This window comes from Podarcis pityusensis (genome assembly GCF_964106645.2).
Source record: "Podarcis pityusensis genome assembly, chromosome: 11".
In the NCBI taxonomy this organism is placed as follows: domain Eukaryota; kingdom Metazoa; phylum Chordata; class Lepidosauria; order Squamata; family Lacertidae; genus Podarcis; species Podarcis pityusensis.
The window spans coordinates 45,490,887-45,507,141 of record NC_138036.1 but is presented as its reverse complement, the minus strand read 5'-3'; the positions used below and the strand labels follow the sequence as shown (position 1 = coordinate 45,507,141).

At 39.6% G+C, this 16,255-nt stretch overlaps 1 protein-coding gene across 4 annotated transcripts in view; it reads right to left on the bottom strand.

Annotated features, from left to right (window-relative positions):
- DMXL1 (Dmx like 1) overlaps nucleotides 1–16,255 on the bottom strand; it is a 68,187-nt gene that overhangs the window by 34,494 nt on the left and 17,438 nt on the right. For all 4 annotated transcript variants that reach the window (XM_080972163.1, XM_080972164.1, XM_080972165.1 and 1 more), the window contains exons 8-20: nucleotides 15,763–15,952; nucleotides 15,428–15,593; nucleotides 14,464–14,676; nucleotides 12,417–12,661; nucleotides 11,661–12,327; nucleotides 11,404–11,525; nucleotides 10,780–10,869; nucleotides 8,684–8,786; nucleotides 6,330–6,446; nucleotides 4,817–5,038; nucleotides 2,680–4,338; nucleotides 1,308–1,418; nucleotides 371–540 (exon numbers count right to left, since the gene is read on the bottom strand). In XM_080972163.1, the coding sequence (XP_080828289.1) occupies nucleotides 371–540; nucleotides 1,308–1,418; nucleotides 2,680–4,338; nucleotides 4,817–5,038; nucleotides 6,330–6,446; nucleotides 8,684–8,786; nucleotides 10,780–10,869; nucleotides 11,404–11,525; nucleotides 11,661–12,327; nucleotides 12,417–12,661; nucleotides 14,464–14,676; nucleotides 15,428–15,593; nucleotides 15,763–15,952 (4,075 nt within the window). The remainder of the gene's footprint in view (nucleotides 1–370; nucleotides 541–1,307; nucleotides 1,419–2,679; nucleotides 4,339–4,816; nucleotides 5,039–6,329; nucleotides 6,447–8,683; nucleotides 8,787–10,779; nucleotides 10,870–11,403; nucleotides 11,526–11,660; nucleotides 12,328–12,416; nucleotides 12,662–14,463; nucleotides 14,677–15,427; nucleotides 15,594–15,762; nucleotides 15,953–16,255) is intronic.

The following is a 16,255-nucleotide window of genomic DNA, read 5'->3' as shown; positions in this document are numbered from 1 at the left end:
AGTGGCCCTGTCCACCTGTTGAAAATCATGGATCTAGCTCACTGGGCGGATCCAGTTCCTCGCCCCTGATTTAGCAGAAAAGGCTGAGTGTGAAAGATCCTTTCCATTGGCTTTACTGGTAAAGGTGATACATGCCATCTTCTCCTCTCAGACTATCAATGACTGCAGGACTAAGCTTCCTTTCCATTTGTCTAAATTGGTTCATTTGTCTTTTATATTTCTTTTCTTATCTACTTATCTTTTTCCTATTAAAAAGGTAAAATATATAGAAAGTACACATTTTAGTTTTAGTTACCCATGCTGAAAATACTGATGTTTTTGCTTAAGAACATTCCAAAATCATAAAGCAACATGCTATCAAAGTATTTACCTTCTCAATGCATCTCCGCAAGCTATGGGTATTTCGAACCCACCATCCTACACCCATAGCTCTGAGCTCTGACCATGTTGGATCACCTTTTTGCATTGCAGGAAGCATGTTTAGCAGTTCTTCTCCTGCTACTGAATGAAACGCCCAGGCAAAATGACTAGAAGATAAGCCTAAATTGTTCAAAGAGATTATATTGTTACATGTGTAATTTATAACATGCTATCATGCTAAATGCTTATTTTTTTGTTTCTTGTAATCAACGTTTCAGAAAACTTTGGAGATCTTAGGATAACATCCAAGGGATCCACATCACATCATTTGGCTTTTTGCACATTAGATTTGCCAGTCTAAATATGTTACATGGGCATTTGATTGTTAAATTGAACACGGAATTATGCCAATCTCTATGAAGCCCCCATAATCCTTACATCGGGGTGGGAAAACTTTTTTCAGTCTGAAGGCCACAGTCTTACTTTGGCGTAGCTAGAATATAGCCTAAAAAGTCAGACCACATCACTCCATTCAGGAAAACAAGAGGCATTATTAAGAGTTAAATGACACATTCCAGTCAGGCAAAAGCATGAAGCAGTCAGTGCCAGTGAGGGGATGTGAAGTGAAGAGGGTAGATGACTTGGGGAGAATCCTATAGGCTAACCGACAGGCCTTGAGAACCACATCTGGTCCCTGGGTCTGAGGTTCCATATACCTGCATTACATGAAGAGCCCCAAACCAAGCCAAAATAGCAATTGTCCAGGCAGCCCTAGTTGTGCAATCATACAAAGGAAATCCAGTTGCTCAGTGGAGAACTATGAAAGCCTACATCAGCACAATGACAGAGCTCCCGAAGGCTAACATTTCCTCAAAAATCAATTGTTTCTAAAAATGTTGCCCTACATAATGTAAAACTGATACTATAGGCAGAGTGAAAACCATTACCTTGGTGAAGGAGCTGGGCTCTGTGAGCAGGTGGCAGCGAAGTTGTCATAAATGAGTGAAGACGTACAGCCAAAAGAAACTTTAAACCACATTCATCAAGTGTTTCTCCTCCTATGATTAAATGTTCAGTGTATATAATTTAATTCTTCATGGAAAATGTAGATATTCATTCCACCCTCATCTTGTTTCACATCATTTAAATCGCATTAGGAACACATGGTTCAACAATTTTATAATGTCAGGAAACCAGTGTACAGTAAAAACTGATTTACTAGCAATCAAAAACTATTCTAAATTAATATTGTAGACAATTATAGTGTTCATTAATTTGCTCACAGGCAATAAGTATAGCTGAAGTCCTGCGTAATTATATTGTGATATTTTTCAGTGCACAATTGTGTTACATATTACATCCAGAAGGAATATAGTCTGGATACAAAGGAGATGAATGTTGGACATTTGCAAAATAATATAGTCCAGATACAACATTGGGTAGCTTAGAATGACTCTCTCCCTCATCTCTAAGTACCTACCACTAAATCAAAAGCTGTAACTGCTCTATTTCATTCACAGAACTCTTTGATTCTCAGAGGGCAGCTATCATGTTATATGCCTAAGCAAGTGTTTCAGTGGGAGGCAACTTCTGAAACCATTCAACTAACCATATGTAAGAACTGACAACTATAAAATAAGTATAAAAGGTTCCTAAAGGGCTGAAGCCTACAAGGGCTGCCATAGTTGAACTATATCCCAATATGATGCTAAACCACTGTATCCTTCAAAACCAATCCAATTAAATCCTTTCTATAGTATGCCTGTGGAATTAAGTTTCACCTACATTGGTCCCTCAGATTTCATAGACTTCCAAACCCTTTCATAATAAACAGATACATTCTGTGACTATTAGCAACACTAGCTAATGGATTATAAAAGTATTGGCCTTTGTATTTCAAAGTGCAATCTAAACATGTTAACTCAGAACCAAGTTCCATTGTATTCCAGGGAAGTATTCAAAGGTTTTTAGCCTAAGGGCCACATCCAACATCACACAATCACAATTCTCACAACAGAATGTCCCCTTCTTCTCTGTCCCCTGCAGCCTCTGTTCACATGCCCCAAAATCTGCTCCGGGTCCTCAACCTTCTCTCCACAAGCAGTTTTCTGGGGCACAGAGGGAGAGAAGGACTCCATTCTGCCAGTGGTGTCTGTTCCCCTGACAAATGGATATCATTTGATTTCTAAAGCTTGGTTTAACTATGGACTTTTAAGTATATAGCACATCAGATGAGTATCTAAACAAGCATACATAGAAATTCTGAAACAGTTTTGAGAAGGTGAATATCTCATTTCAACAAATCATGAGAAAACTCACCCTTGCTTTTGTCTCTGCTTTCTCCTATATCAGTGCTGGTAATGGCAATTGTATCGACCAAGGCCATCAAAGACATCTGCTCCATCCTGGTGAGACCGGGTAAGCTAGCATGAAGCAAGTGCCGCGAAAGAACTTGAGCATGCTCTGGTCCAAAGTAAGTTGGACTGTACTGAGAAAGATCAATAACCTTTGGCTTTTTATCTTCTTCATCTACTTCAAACATAGTGAGATCATCCGTATGTAGATTGGAATTCTGAAAGAGATCGTCATAGTTTTCATCTGCCACCTCTTGCTTCTTAAGGGTTCTTTGGTTATTCGACTTCTCTGTACATGATGTATATGAGCAGTCCTCATCTGCAGCAAGCAATGCATATAAAGGTAGTGGTGGAACAGAGTCTATTTCTGTATAGTCTGTAATAGTACATTTGCTAAATGTCATGGGGTCCCGCGTACTGCTCCCACTGGCACAGATTGAGAGAGAACGGTACCGCTTTTCATGCTCAGGATCGTCGATGGCAATAACTTCTCCAGCAATGCATTTCACAAGATGAGAGAGGATGGCTTTTGCTCTACGCACTTTCCCTAGATCCATGAGTTCCAAAAGCTGGAGAGGATGGTACTGAGGTAAAGTAGGACATAATGTATGAGCTGCTTCAAAGAGGCCAGAATCTTCCATCTCCAGGGACAGATCATATACAGTTCGTTTCCCACTCAGTTTCTGAGCGAGACTTGTCATGGATCTGGTCAATGTCCTCTTGGGTGGGTGACCACCAGATGACTGACTTTGTTTCATTAAGCTTATTATGGATGGTGTACTCCCACTGTAAGAGTCTAGAGTAACAGGTTCTTGCTTTGTAGGGGGCTGCCACTGAGAATAAACATGCATTTCACAATCCATCCCAACTACGAGGATGCCATCACGAACCCAAGATAAAGAAACAGGTAAAGGTGGTGAACCTTCTACTGATGAAACTAAATCCACACATCTTAGCAATATAAATCTAGAAGAGCATGACGTTTTAGCATTTTCCCACACAGGCAGTACGAGCATTTCCTTACCACTTTGTTCTTGCATCTTCCCAGACAGCTGACCAAACATATACAGCTTTGCCCCAATGCCTACTGTTAGGATATGCGAGCCGTCTTCTCTAGACATCCAGTCTAAGTGAACCATATGATTTGTTCTAGGTATTAAATTCTCATTTCCATCTATCACTGAACTGCTGTCAACACCCAAAGAGTCCAATGTTGGGTTTAGCTCATCTAAGTGAAGCGTTTGTTCCAATATCCAACAAGAGCCTCCTGTAGATTCGCATTCAAAAATTCCAACCGTGACCAAAAAGTCTTGAGATGAACGACTGTTTACAGTTGGTGTTCGCTTATATGCCACAGCTAAGCGATTTGTATGTGCACAGCTGATTTCCAGAGCTTGGCCTGGCACAAAAAGAGCACTACTGCTAAGAAGTCCATCTTCTATTAGTAATGGCCATTCTTCCCATATATACATGCCACTGTTCGTAATACTCTCTGCTACAGAAGTCACACCTGATTCCACTGCTAATCTGCACCTCCAAAACCTAACCTTACCATCTGAGCATAAAGTTGCCAGAAGATAAGGTGCACGACATACAGGATAAATGGAAGAAGAACTCAGGTGACCTGAAATTAGGAAGAAAGAAACCCTCAGGATAGCAGATAAATATATTTTTTAAAATACTGTAAATCTCCTAGGAGTGACCAGCATTAAATGATCAACAAGTTTAATAAAGTATAACAAGAAAAATACAGAATTCCAAACTGGACCACCACCCCCCCCGAAATCAGGACGTTCAAATAGAGTGGTACCTTGGTACTTGAATGGCTTGGCTCCCAAATTGGCTGCCAAACACCGCAAACCCAGAAGTGAGTGTTCTGGTTTGCAAATGTTTTTTGGAAGCCGACTGTACGATGCAGCTTCTGCAGCTTCTAATTGAGTGCAGAAAGCTCCTGCAGCCAATCAGAAGCCGCAACTTGGTTTTTTAATGGTTTCGGGAGTTCAACAGACTCCTGGAAAAGATTAAGTGCGAGAACCGAGATACCACTGTAAATCCAAAGTTACCCCCCACCCACCCACAATCCCCCCCCCTAAATTACAAACCTGCTGATGGTTTGATGCTTATGATCTCTACTCCTTCTGGTAAATTCAATTCTTGACTATAGACAATTTCTGAAGAAAGAGTAAGTTGGCTGGTACTTTGAAGGTTCTCTTTGCAGGCTTGATATTTCTGAGTAAAGGAAGACTGGAGCTTCTCTTGATCTGGAGAAGTGTAAAGCTCTTCTTGAGACGCTGCTTCACATGCCTTGGAGTCTATTTTTTCATCTAAAGAAAGTGGACATTTTAGCTAGATGTATTATAAAAGCAGGTTTTTTTTAAAAAAATAAAAATAAAAATCTATACCCCATGTATTCAAATTCTAGCCTAATCCTTGCATTGATGTTGACCTATTTTCTTTCAATGGGTTTAACATGTTTGTGAGCTCGGGGTCATGTAACAGCTATCATGAACTACCCTTGGCACTCTAAGACTTCAAGTATCCGCAAGCTGTTACAACTATTTATGTAACAGTTTAGTAGTCTGTATACTATATTTTAATACTGAAATACATTAGCAAGCGGCAACAGTCACATTCTGTCCCCATAAGCTCTACATAGGCAGACCCTAGAGATAGTGAACTTGACTTTTCAAAGCCACACATAGCAATAATAGCAAAATTATCAGATGGAGCTGTTGACAGAGTTCTTCTTTCAGATACGGGAAAATGGGTAGCCCACAGCAAATTGTTTCAAGACTAACATACCTCACATGACAGTCTGAAGATAAATGATTTAAGAACTGTAATGTATTCATTCTTGTACTGGAAATGTTATGCTGTCTACAATGCACCATTCTGCACAACGCAATCATTTTGGATTATTTGCACCAATGCAAACTGCCATATTTGTATTGATCAAATTAGCGCTACGAAGCACCTTTTTTAAGGCTCTTTTAAAAATATTAGGCTGCACTCAAACACTGGATATGATTCAGCCCTTACTTTCAACAGGAGGTGTGCTTAATTGCCTGTTTAAAATCAAACACATGCAATATGTTTAACTGAATACTACCCATGGCTGGATTTCTACCCATTGCTTTTTAGGCAGACACAAACAGACTGAAAATGACTTGTTTTACTTTACTAATATTGGCCTGGGTTGCATCTTCCAAGAATTCTCTCGGTGTGCCTCCCTTCCTCTTTCCACGCTGCTGCTGCTGCATCACTGACAAGCTAAAATCTACTTTGTTTTGTTGTTTGAACCCAGGCTCACTGTTTGTTTCCTCCAAACTAGCATCAAGTCATACTATGACCTAGTATTTTCTTAGTGATGATGCAGCAGGGAAGTAGCAATGTAGAAACTTTATAATAAAGGATAGCTTATTTGAGAAGATTTTGAGGCAAGGACAAAAAGAAAAACTAAATCCCATGCGTGCGCGCGCACACACACACATTTGAAGAAGAACCAAAAATATTATTGAACTACAGCATTGCAATAATAATCAAAATAAGCAAGCATTCTATCAATAAATGTGCTTTATAACTTTAAAATTTACATTACAAATATAAATAACCTACCTATTGAGACTGGTATGGACTTCAAATGTAATTTCCACATATGTAACATTGAACAGTTCTGAGTATGTTCAATTACTATTAAATAGAACTTTTCAGAAAACCCATTTTTCTGACATCCTGCAAAAATGTAGACAGATTTAGTTATTAGTAGAGGATAATTTCAGCAGTTGTTAACAACTGACTGGATAACGTTCAACCCTCTGTTTTATGGTATGTATGCATTCAATTTATATACTTGAAGGACCATCCTTTGTATAAAAAACTACAGAGATTTTTACTTGTTAAGGAATCCTGTTTTTGACACAGATTTAGTATGGCACAAGCTTTCACGGAATCCAGTCCACTTATCAGATGCATAAAATGTTATCCTGGGTTGTAAGTACATATAAACATTTGGAGGGGGCGGAGAACAATAAAGTCAGAAAGAAACGGGGGTGCAGAGTAATGGGAGTACAATATGGTGTTAATCGTGCTATTTTATTTTATTAGCAGTGGCCATTCATACACCAAACACACAAACACACACACACAATATTTAACAAGCCAGACACTCTGGCACACCTGGTTCCATACATTGCAAAGGGATTTATTATTTCATGAGAGAGAATAAAAATTGAGCCTTAGGCCACAATTCTATGCACAATTAGTTCAGAGTAAGTCATACTGATTTCCGTGTTGCTAAGAGCCAAACAAGATGTGACAGTAAAGGTGTCGTTAGGAAAAACATTATTATTAATAATAATAATAATAATAATACGAGCATGAGTGATTTTCATCAGGTTCTCAGCACACAAGAAGGGAAGATTCCGCTTTTACTTCCCAAAACACTATTCTGATTAGGTAAAGGCAGGCTTCCTCAACCTCGGCCCTCCAGATGTTCTTGGCCTACAACTCCCATGATCCCTAGCTAGGAGGACCAGTGGTCAGGGATGATGGGAACTGTAGTCTCAAAACATCTGGAGGGTCAAGCTTGAGGAAGCCTGGGTAAAGGTAAAGGTAAAGGACCCCTGAACGGTTAAGTCCAGTCAAAGGCGACTATGGGGTTGCAGCGCTCATTTTGCTTTCAGGCTGAAGGAGCTGGCATTTGCCCACAGACAGCTTTCCGGGTCATGTGGCCATCATGACTAAACCGCTTCTGGAGCAATGGGACACCGTAATGGAAACCAGAGCGCACGGAAATGCCATTTATAATCACACAACCACCCCAAATTGGCTTTGAGAGGAAAAAGCTCCCAGAAGTGAAAAAGGGACTTTTCCCATATGTGGAAGGGATGATTTTCACTGTGATGGTAGCTAGGGATTTAAGTCTCTTCCTTCAATGTGGCTCTGTTGAAAATTCCTTTACTTTTGCCACACTAAAATAAAAATTTAAAAATGTAATTTTCTAATGATGCATGAGTTCTTGGAACTAAGGGCTGACTCTAAACATGGGACTGGAATGCTGTTCAAACTCAATCCAACAAGTCCCTTTAAACATATACAAATGATTATACATGCCATGGCAATTTGGCACTGTAGAATAGCAGCTTCTGAACAAAAGGACTACATATTCAGAATTTCAGATTACTCTTTTCTAGACTGAAGCCTGTACAATGACTGGTTTACATACACAGCGGAGTGAGAGGAGAATAAAATTAATTTGTAATACAATAAAAGAAATAAAAGAAGCAATAAAATACAATTAACAATCAGTATGAAAAATGGGATGGATGTGGTGTCTCCCATCTTCAACCACAAATCCAGACACAGACCACCTGAATGAAGCTCACTGATCAGTTTGAGAAACCCTGCTTTAGAGGCAATTAAGACATTTAGTTTGGCTCTTAGCAACATTTGGCCTTCTGCATTGGCCAGCATGGGAAATCTTTGGCAGATATGCCTTGTGGACATTTGTGAAACTATTTTGTTTTTAAAGACTAAAAATGAATTTTAGGAGACACAATTATAACTAATAGTATACAAGGTAAACTGTCAAAAAAACAGAAGTTAGTATAGTCATTTCAGAACACTTATCATTCCATAGAATCTGTAAGATATTTAAATTTTAAAATAAAAAGACAATTAAAACCATACCGCAACAGCACACCACATTACAACTGCTACAGCAGGTAGAAAAATTTTTAAGTGGTCCACCAAGACCTTCAGCAATCATCAAGTAGTCCATGGGGGGCAAGTTTGGGAATCACTGTTCTAAAATATTAACAGTATGCTAGGATAAGCCTGTTGCTTACGGGACAGGAATCCCATTTTCTTACTATAATTAGAATACAATCACTGCTTTAGATTTCATATTTCCACAGATTGTTACACAGTCATAATGCCATTGTATTGAGAAGTTACTAAAGATGCTTTACCAGAGTCAGGTAACATGGTGTTTTTCTCAGACAGTCTATTTTCATGATTATTCAAAATGAAATCTTCTTGAAAAACGTGAAGTAGCTGCATTTTCCCACCACGCTAAATAATAAAAAAGCATATTAAAACACAACATTCTGCCCAAATTAAATTTAAATAGTCTCAAATAGAATATGTTGAAAATATGCAATACTTTGCTGAACATATTTTCAGGAGGCAAGGGGTGGATTAGCCCCTGAGAGGTTGATAGAAAAATCAGGGAAGAGGAATCCCTAGAGAAGCTGGGAAGTGGAGCTAGAGCAGAGGAATCTGCAGCTTCTGTTGATTCTCTTATGATGGGACCTTCCCAGAGAGTGGTAATAATGCCTACTTTTATTTCTTTGTGGCCCAACCCTATAAGCTATAGAATAAAAGCAGGAATGGCTATACTGCTCCACCTCCACCAGTGTAACACTGCCTCCCTAACCTCCTAGATGATGAGCTGTTGCAGCCATCAAAGAAAATTTGCCCAGACTTAGGTTCCTACCACAAGTCTGGAGTCACAAAGCAAGATGACCCGCTGTGCTGCCAATAGCATGAGAGGATGACTCATAAGAGGCTTCCCTCAGCATCACTGCCACCTCCTCCTCTTCAATGTGTTTCATCTTCTTTGCGACTACACAGGCTGTGTAAAAGCCTCATCCAACCACTGATTAAATGAAGTCTGTATTCCCTTAAGTTTTACCTCTTATAGTTGTTTTAACTGCATGTCTTTTAGTTCTTATCTGTTTTAATTATCAGTTTTTAGCCATCCATTATCTATGTTTAATCTCATATTCTATTCACATGTTTTATCCAATGCCTGTTTCTTTGTTCTTATTTGCTTTAACAATTATCTGTCTAAATGCTAACTGGTATTTTAGTTATATATTTTCTTATGCTGGTCTGTGACTGTAATAAAGTTCATTTATTCCTTCGTTCATTAGAGAAAACTTCCAAAAACCTAACTTATTCACCAATTCATTTTTCTGGATCAATGCATATTCATCCCAAAGAGGGAAGTATCATGTACTGTGAGGAACTCACTGGTTTGCATGCTATTTGGCACGAGAATGCCAATTGATGCAGAGATGAGATGAGCTGAACTTAAGGTTAGGAAAAACCATCTGTAAGATTTGGTATTTGCCACCTATGTTCTCATCTGGTCAAATGAAGTGATGGGAAGTCCTGGCCAAAACAATGTGTTCTGCTTTGTGTATAAAGGATGTAGAAATGTTTGCTTGGGCACGGGCAAGCCATCTCCTTGCTGTGGTGGTCCATTCTACTTTCTGGGGGATGTGGCAAGCTGATTTGCTGTAACTCTACACCTTTCTTTTAATAAAATCTGAGGCAATTTTACGTGAGGTGGCAACTGGTTAGTAGCATCCCCTGACTCTGGGCAGAGAAGGGTGGGGTAGTACTGTTCTACCTACGCTAGCAGACTCATACCCAGTTAGAGAGAGCAAAGAGATCCTAGTTTTCCCCAGACCAGCTGCCAATGACTGGGAAACTCACTGCAACCCTGGCAGGATACTGTGGTTCCCTTTCTTCACTTCCCTGCTGAACTGAGCTGAGGGGGCCAAGGCTGGGAAGCAGTGTGCTTACGGCCAGTTTGGTGGTAGGAAGGAAGGTTAGTCCTTCTCACAACATAAATAAAAATACAATCTTTGCAAAGCTTGTCCCCATTCCTCAGCCAAGACCCTGTTCTTACAGTGCCAGATAGGGCCATTCTCATTCTCCAGGATGGGATCATAATGATTAGACCCTGCCTGGCCTTGTTGGGATGAGCTAACCCTGAAGATCTTGGAATGCCCTCTAGAATAAGGTTATCAGATTTTTTTCAATGAATCCGGGGACACTTTTCAGCTTCAATGAATTTTGTATGGGGACTGATTTGTAAATCCAGGGACTGTCCCTGGGAAACGGGGACGTCTGGTAACCTTACTCTAGGAACCACAGGAGAAAACACAATATTTTGCTCATTTTTTCAGAGGCATATGATTTCTAGAAAACAGGTTATTTCTTTTGAATAAAATAAAACAATGATGTTTCCACCCATAAAATGCAAGCGCCTTACCAGCTCTGTAATGGAATTCAACTCTACAATGCATCCTGGTCTAGCTGTGGATTGTTGACTTATGATGTTAAAAACTTCACCAACGTATTTCTGTAGAGTTATAAAGGTCAATAGTTACAATTTTTGAGATTACATAAACCATTGTCTGAATCTTAATGTAATGTAATCACTTGGGACTTTATGAGAAGGTATTTCTGCTTTACTTAAAAAAGAGTGAGAATTTTTATTTTTGTGAATTCCTTAAGGCAAAACAAGTTTTGTTCTGAGAAATCTGGGTCAGGGATGGGGAACCTGTGATTCTCTGTGATTACAACTCCCATCATCCCAGGTCATTGGTCATTCCAGGTGGGGTTGATTAGAGCTGGATTCCAGAAACATTTAAGGGGACACAGATTTCCCCATGCCTGATCTAAGCAAAGCTCAAAAACATAAAAATCTCCTTATAATTTCAGGAGCCAAGATAAATCAAGCCTGAAAAAGATTAGTCATACTTTATTAAACTACAGGGCAAGCTAGACTTGATGCATGTGGCAGGAGTTTAATCCTCCCCTTGTGATCTTTCTGTTAGATTATGTTAGATTTCTGTTAATTATGTAATTAACAAGCCTACTGGCCTTTACTTACAGAAATTCCTGGATTTGATAGCTCACAGAGAAGTTTTTTGGCATCTATTATAGCTTGATACAGTCTCAAATATTGTCCATCACTTGCAACAAAGCAAGCACTTGGTGAATTACAGTATGCACCTAAAGGCAATTATGAACAGTCTGATTTAGGTAAAAAAGATCAACGAGTACCAGTACATACACACAGTTTTATTCAGATATCATTATGAGTTGTTACTATGTTCCTTATTTTATTTATTCATAGGAGGGACTTACCTAGGCAGTAACTGGGTATAAGGGTAGGCAGCCATGCCACATTTGAAAAGGCAGAGACATGAAGAGAATTAATTCTTGCAAGCTCAGAAACTCCACCAGAAAAAGATAACGGCCCAACTGGATCAACTCTCCAAAGGATAAGTTCACTGTAAACAGCAGTGAGATCCTGTGATGTGCTTGCTGTGCCTTCATCATGAAGTCTCGATGGTGAGACGTCACACGACTCTTTTATGCTGTCAACAGCCGGTGTCCTTATTGCATTATGATGAGAGGTTGTAAGCAGCAATGGAAGTACTGAATGACAAGCCAAGTCATTAAGATGGAAGCGATGACCACAATACCTTGATTTGTGGGAAATACTGAGTACAACTGAAAAGGCAGATTCCTCTGCAAAGCTGACCAGCCATTGGTTTAGAGACCCATCTGCATGTTTGGAAATCATCATAACATTTGGGGTGAAGATGCTTAATTTTAAGCTGTTGGTTGATTTACTATGGCCCGAAGAGATTAACATCGAGCAGGAACGCCCAAGGCTAGATGGTTTCTGTTTGCCTTGCTGAAGAGCAAGATCCACATTCTTTGTACAAGCGTACATCACTACACTTTTGCAGAGCGAATTTGCATCACCAGTAGGGAAGGCCACAGGAATCCTCGAAACAAACGATACCTAAAAACAGAAATGGTACAGAGAAGCATTGGAATCAAGTGGAACACCTCAAAACTATTTAAAAATTTTATTCAGAAGAGCCACAGTACCTGTACTTGGCGAAACATGCCTGGCTGGTACTCATCTAGCCAATCTACATGCCATACTAACAGTGACCCATCCATAGGATGAATACTAAACAACATGTCTGCATTTTTATTCCATTCAGACAGCTGTACTTCAATCTCATGATCAACAATAGAAGATGACAAGGGGATATAGCTTGAATTTGGAGCTGGTTTTTCACCAGCAAGTTCTTGATTTCCTTTTTGATTTTCTCTATTGCCATCGGTTTCTGGTGAGAGAAAAAAGTGTCGCTGTCAAGAGATCTGCACACTGAAACCATCCTTATAGTTACAGGCAATGTGACGTTTTACAGCATTTTCTAGAACTCAAAAAGTTCTAGCAGGTTGAAACAGACATCTCCTATACGCATACATTGACCTAGCACACATGTTACTTTAGACCACAGCTAAGTTTGACTGTGGTTTAAAGGTGAAGGACAGTGTGTAAGTGAACAGGGAGGAAATAGTTGCCTCTTCATGCCACCCTTCGCTCCTGCCGTGATACTGGGAGTTAAATCAAAGTTACGCTCAAACCAAGACTCAGAGCTGACTCTCTCCAATCAACCCACAAGCTGTAACCAAGCCTTGTTCTTGACTTACACCTCAAGACTTTGTCTGGCAAAGACAAGCCACAAGTCCAGGTTCAGATGTAATGGTAGCGTGGCAGCAGTGGGAGAAGGGAGAGTAAATTTGCTGTTATTTTTTCCTTGTGCACCTGCATGCTGGACGGTCACCTTTAAACCATCTTTAAGTTTAACTTTTTTTCAAGTGACATGTGAATGAGACAACTTTGCCAAATATCCATGTTCAATATCTCCATCAATAATTGCCTATGGCTGCCAATAATTTACTATGACTATTTTGAAAAATATTTCATATTTGGTTTATCTAACAAGGCAATGTTCACATGAGGGATAGAATCATAGAGTTGGAAGAGACCACAAGGGCCATCGAGTCCAACCTCCTGCCAAGCAGGAAACACCATCAGAGCACTCCTGACATATGGTTGTCAAGCCTCTGCTTAAAGACCTCCAAAGAAGGAGACTCCACCACACTCCTTGGCAGCAAATTCCACTGTCGAACAGCTCTTGCTGTCAGGAAGTTCTTCCTAATGTTTAGGTGGAATCTTCTTTCTTGTAGTTTGGATCCATTGCTCCGTGTCTGCTTCTCTGGAGCAGCAGAAAACAACCTTTCTCCCTCCTCTATGTGACATCCTTTTATATATTTGAACATGGCTATCATATCACCCCTTAACCTCCTCTTCTCCAGGCTAAACATGCCCAGCTCCCTTAGCCGTTCCTCATAAGGCATCGTTTCCAGGCTTTTGACCATTTTGGTTGCCCTCCTCTGGACACGTTCCAGTTTGTCAGTGTCCTTCTTGAACTGTGGTGCCCAGAACTGGACACAGTACTCCAGGTGAGGTCTGACCAGAGCAGAATACAGTGGCACTATTACTTCCCTTGATCTAGATGCTATACTCCTATTGATGCAGCCCAGAATTGCATTGGCTTTTTTAGCTGCCGCGTCACACTGTTGGCTCATGTCAAGTTTGTGGTCAACCAAGACTCCTAGATCCTTTTCACATGTACTGCTCTCAAGCCAGGTGTTCCCCAACTTGTATTTGTGCCTCTCATTTTTTTTGCCCAAGTGCAATACTTTACATTTCTATAGGATAATCCTTGTTCTGTGGGTAATTAATGTCTGATTTAAAAGCTTTAAATGAAATATTCAGAATCTAGAGGTCAAGGCTTCAAGATTAAGAGTTACACAGACAATGAACTCTCTCGTGCACTTAGGGAAAGAATCCAACATTTTGCAAGTGGGCTTTCACACATACAATAGGACTTCTCCTTCCTCTCCTCCCCCTGCAACCCTCTGTGTGCTCTCAAAATCTTCTGGAGAAGATTCCAATCCTCTGGAGCACATTTTAAAGGTGCCTGTTAAGACATACAAACTAAATAATAAATTAGTGTATTATAGGCATTACGTTGTTTCCAAAAAGAGTCAAACAAACCAACAGTAGGCACTTTACCTTCATCAGATTTTATCTCTGTCTGATTAGACTCTTCAGTGCTGACCTCTGAAGAAATATGCTCAAAACTCTTTTTTAGTTGCTGTAGAAAGACTTCCATTGATAGGGTAAAATGCAATTCTTTGTTATTCAGCCAGTGTACAACAAAAGGCCCACTCTTTTCTTCATTTTCATTAAGACTCAGAGACATGATGGAAGGGAGCAAAGGAATGTCTACAAGCAAAAGACCAAACTTACTTTCCCTTCAAGATGTACCATAACTTTTAAATTATTTCCTTTTTAGTAAGTAAAACTTAACTGCATTAGAAGATGGACATTAACACACACATGCAAAAATCACAGGACAGTTAATCCTACATTTCTTTAATAAAGCACACCCAGAGATATACATAGACCCCACTCCCCTCTGCCCACAAAAAAAGAGAATACAAATATGACTGCTTGAAAGTATGTTATTAACATCTCAAGGATTCATGTCCGAAATTCAAAGAGCTTTTTAAAGTACACCTGAAGATTTTGGGCATGCCCATTGGGATTTCTTATTTTCTTTTATTACAGCAGCAGAAACTAAATGTTATCTGACACAAGGAAGGAGGGCATGTTCAATGGACAAAGACCAGTCTGGTTTTCTTGTCTTTGGCTGCAAGGTGCCAACATAACCCAACTATGGCATGTGTGAATCACTACCAAAGAAACTAAACAGATTATATGGCACAGTTTCATTTGAGGTTTTTGTTATTGTTATAAAATTTATATACCACCCTTCATGCAAAGATCTCAGGGCCCTGTTCCAGTTAACATAAATTATTTTCTGTTAATCATCTTCAGCAGCAGTCAAAGCCTCGAACTGAAGCTGTATATCATCATTATTTACAGTCAGACAGTATGTCTATATTACTTTCGCAGGAGAATTTAAAAATGAACTGTACCCACTTATAAAGCAAAAATTGGCATTCATAATCACCTGTAGCTGGGTTGATGCTGGCAGCAATGTGGAAGTGGCAAAGTGCATTTGATTGCAGCGGAGTGTTTCGATGAACTTCGTGAGCGTCTTGCTGATGCGGCAAGTATCCAGTATGTGCAAGTGCTATTGACCTCCTTCTTCCTCGTCGAAAGGGCTTTAGATTTAACTGTTGAGAAAATGACATGTTGTACAAAAGCAGAAAAGTAATCTAGCAGCAGCAATATAGCTCAGATTGCTATTTCTCAACAGTCAGCAGGTTAGTATGGTTGTTACTTTAAATACAAAACTATAATGATCTGGGAGGCTTACTCAAAGTCAGGTAATTATCTTCTTACCTCTAAAGCATTTTTCATGCTCTCTTTACTAGAAGCATTCCTCTTAAAGTTGTTAGTTGACTTCACAGGTTCAGGCAAATGGTTGTATCCACCTCCATATAACAGACTGTCATTTGGCAACAAAGTCTCTGCCCAGAGACGGCATATATTATCTTTGCAGCATGTCAACAGCACATTACATACGGCACCACTAGGACAGGAAAAAAAGTTTTTTAAAAAATTCTGCAGGGGTTTCTGAATTTTATACTGTGCTGCTACCTATAGCAAGTCATATTTTTCTGCTTTGAAGTCAATACTACACATGAATACTTGGAAATAACTTTTTTTAAAAAATGTAAGACATGTTCCTATTTCCTTATCACCCTTCTACTGCAGCAGTATGATGCAAATTAGGACAACTCGAGCCACAGTGGGCTTGGATATATTAGGTTCCTGCTTTGTTTCCCTATAGCCAAGGATATTTGGATGGTGCAACACTGGTGAGGACACAAAC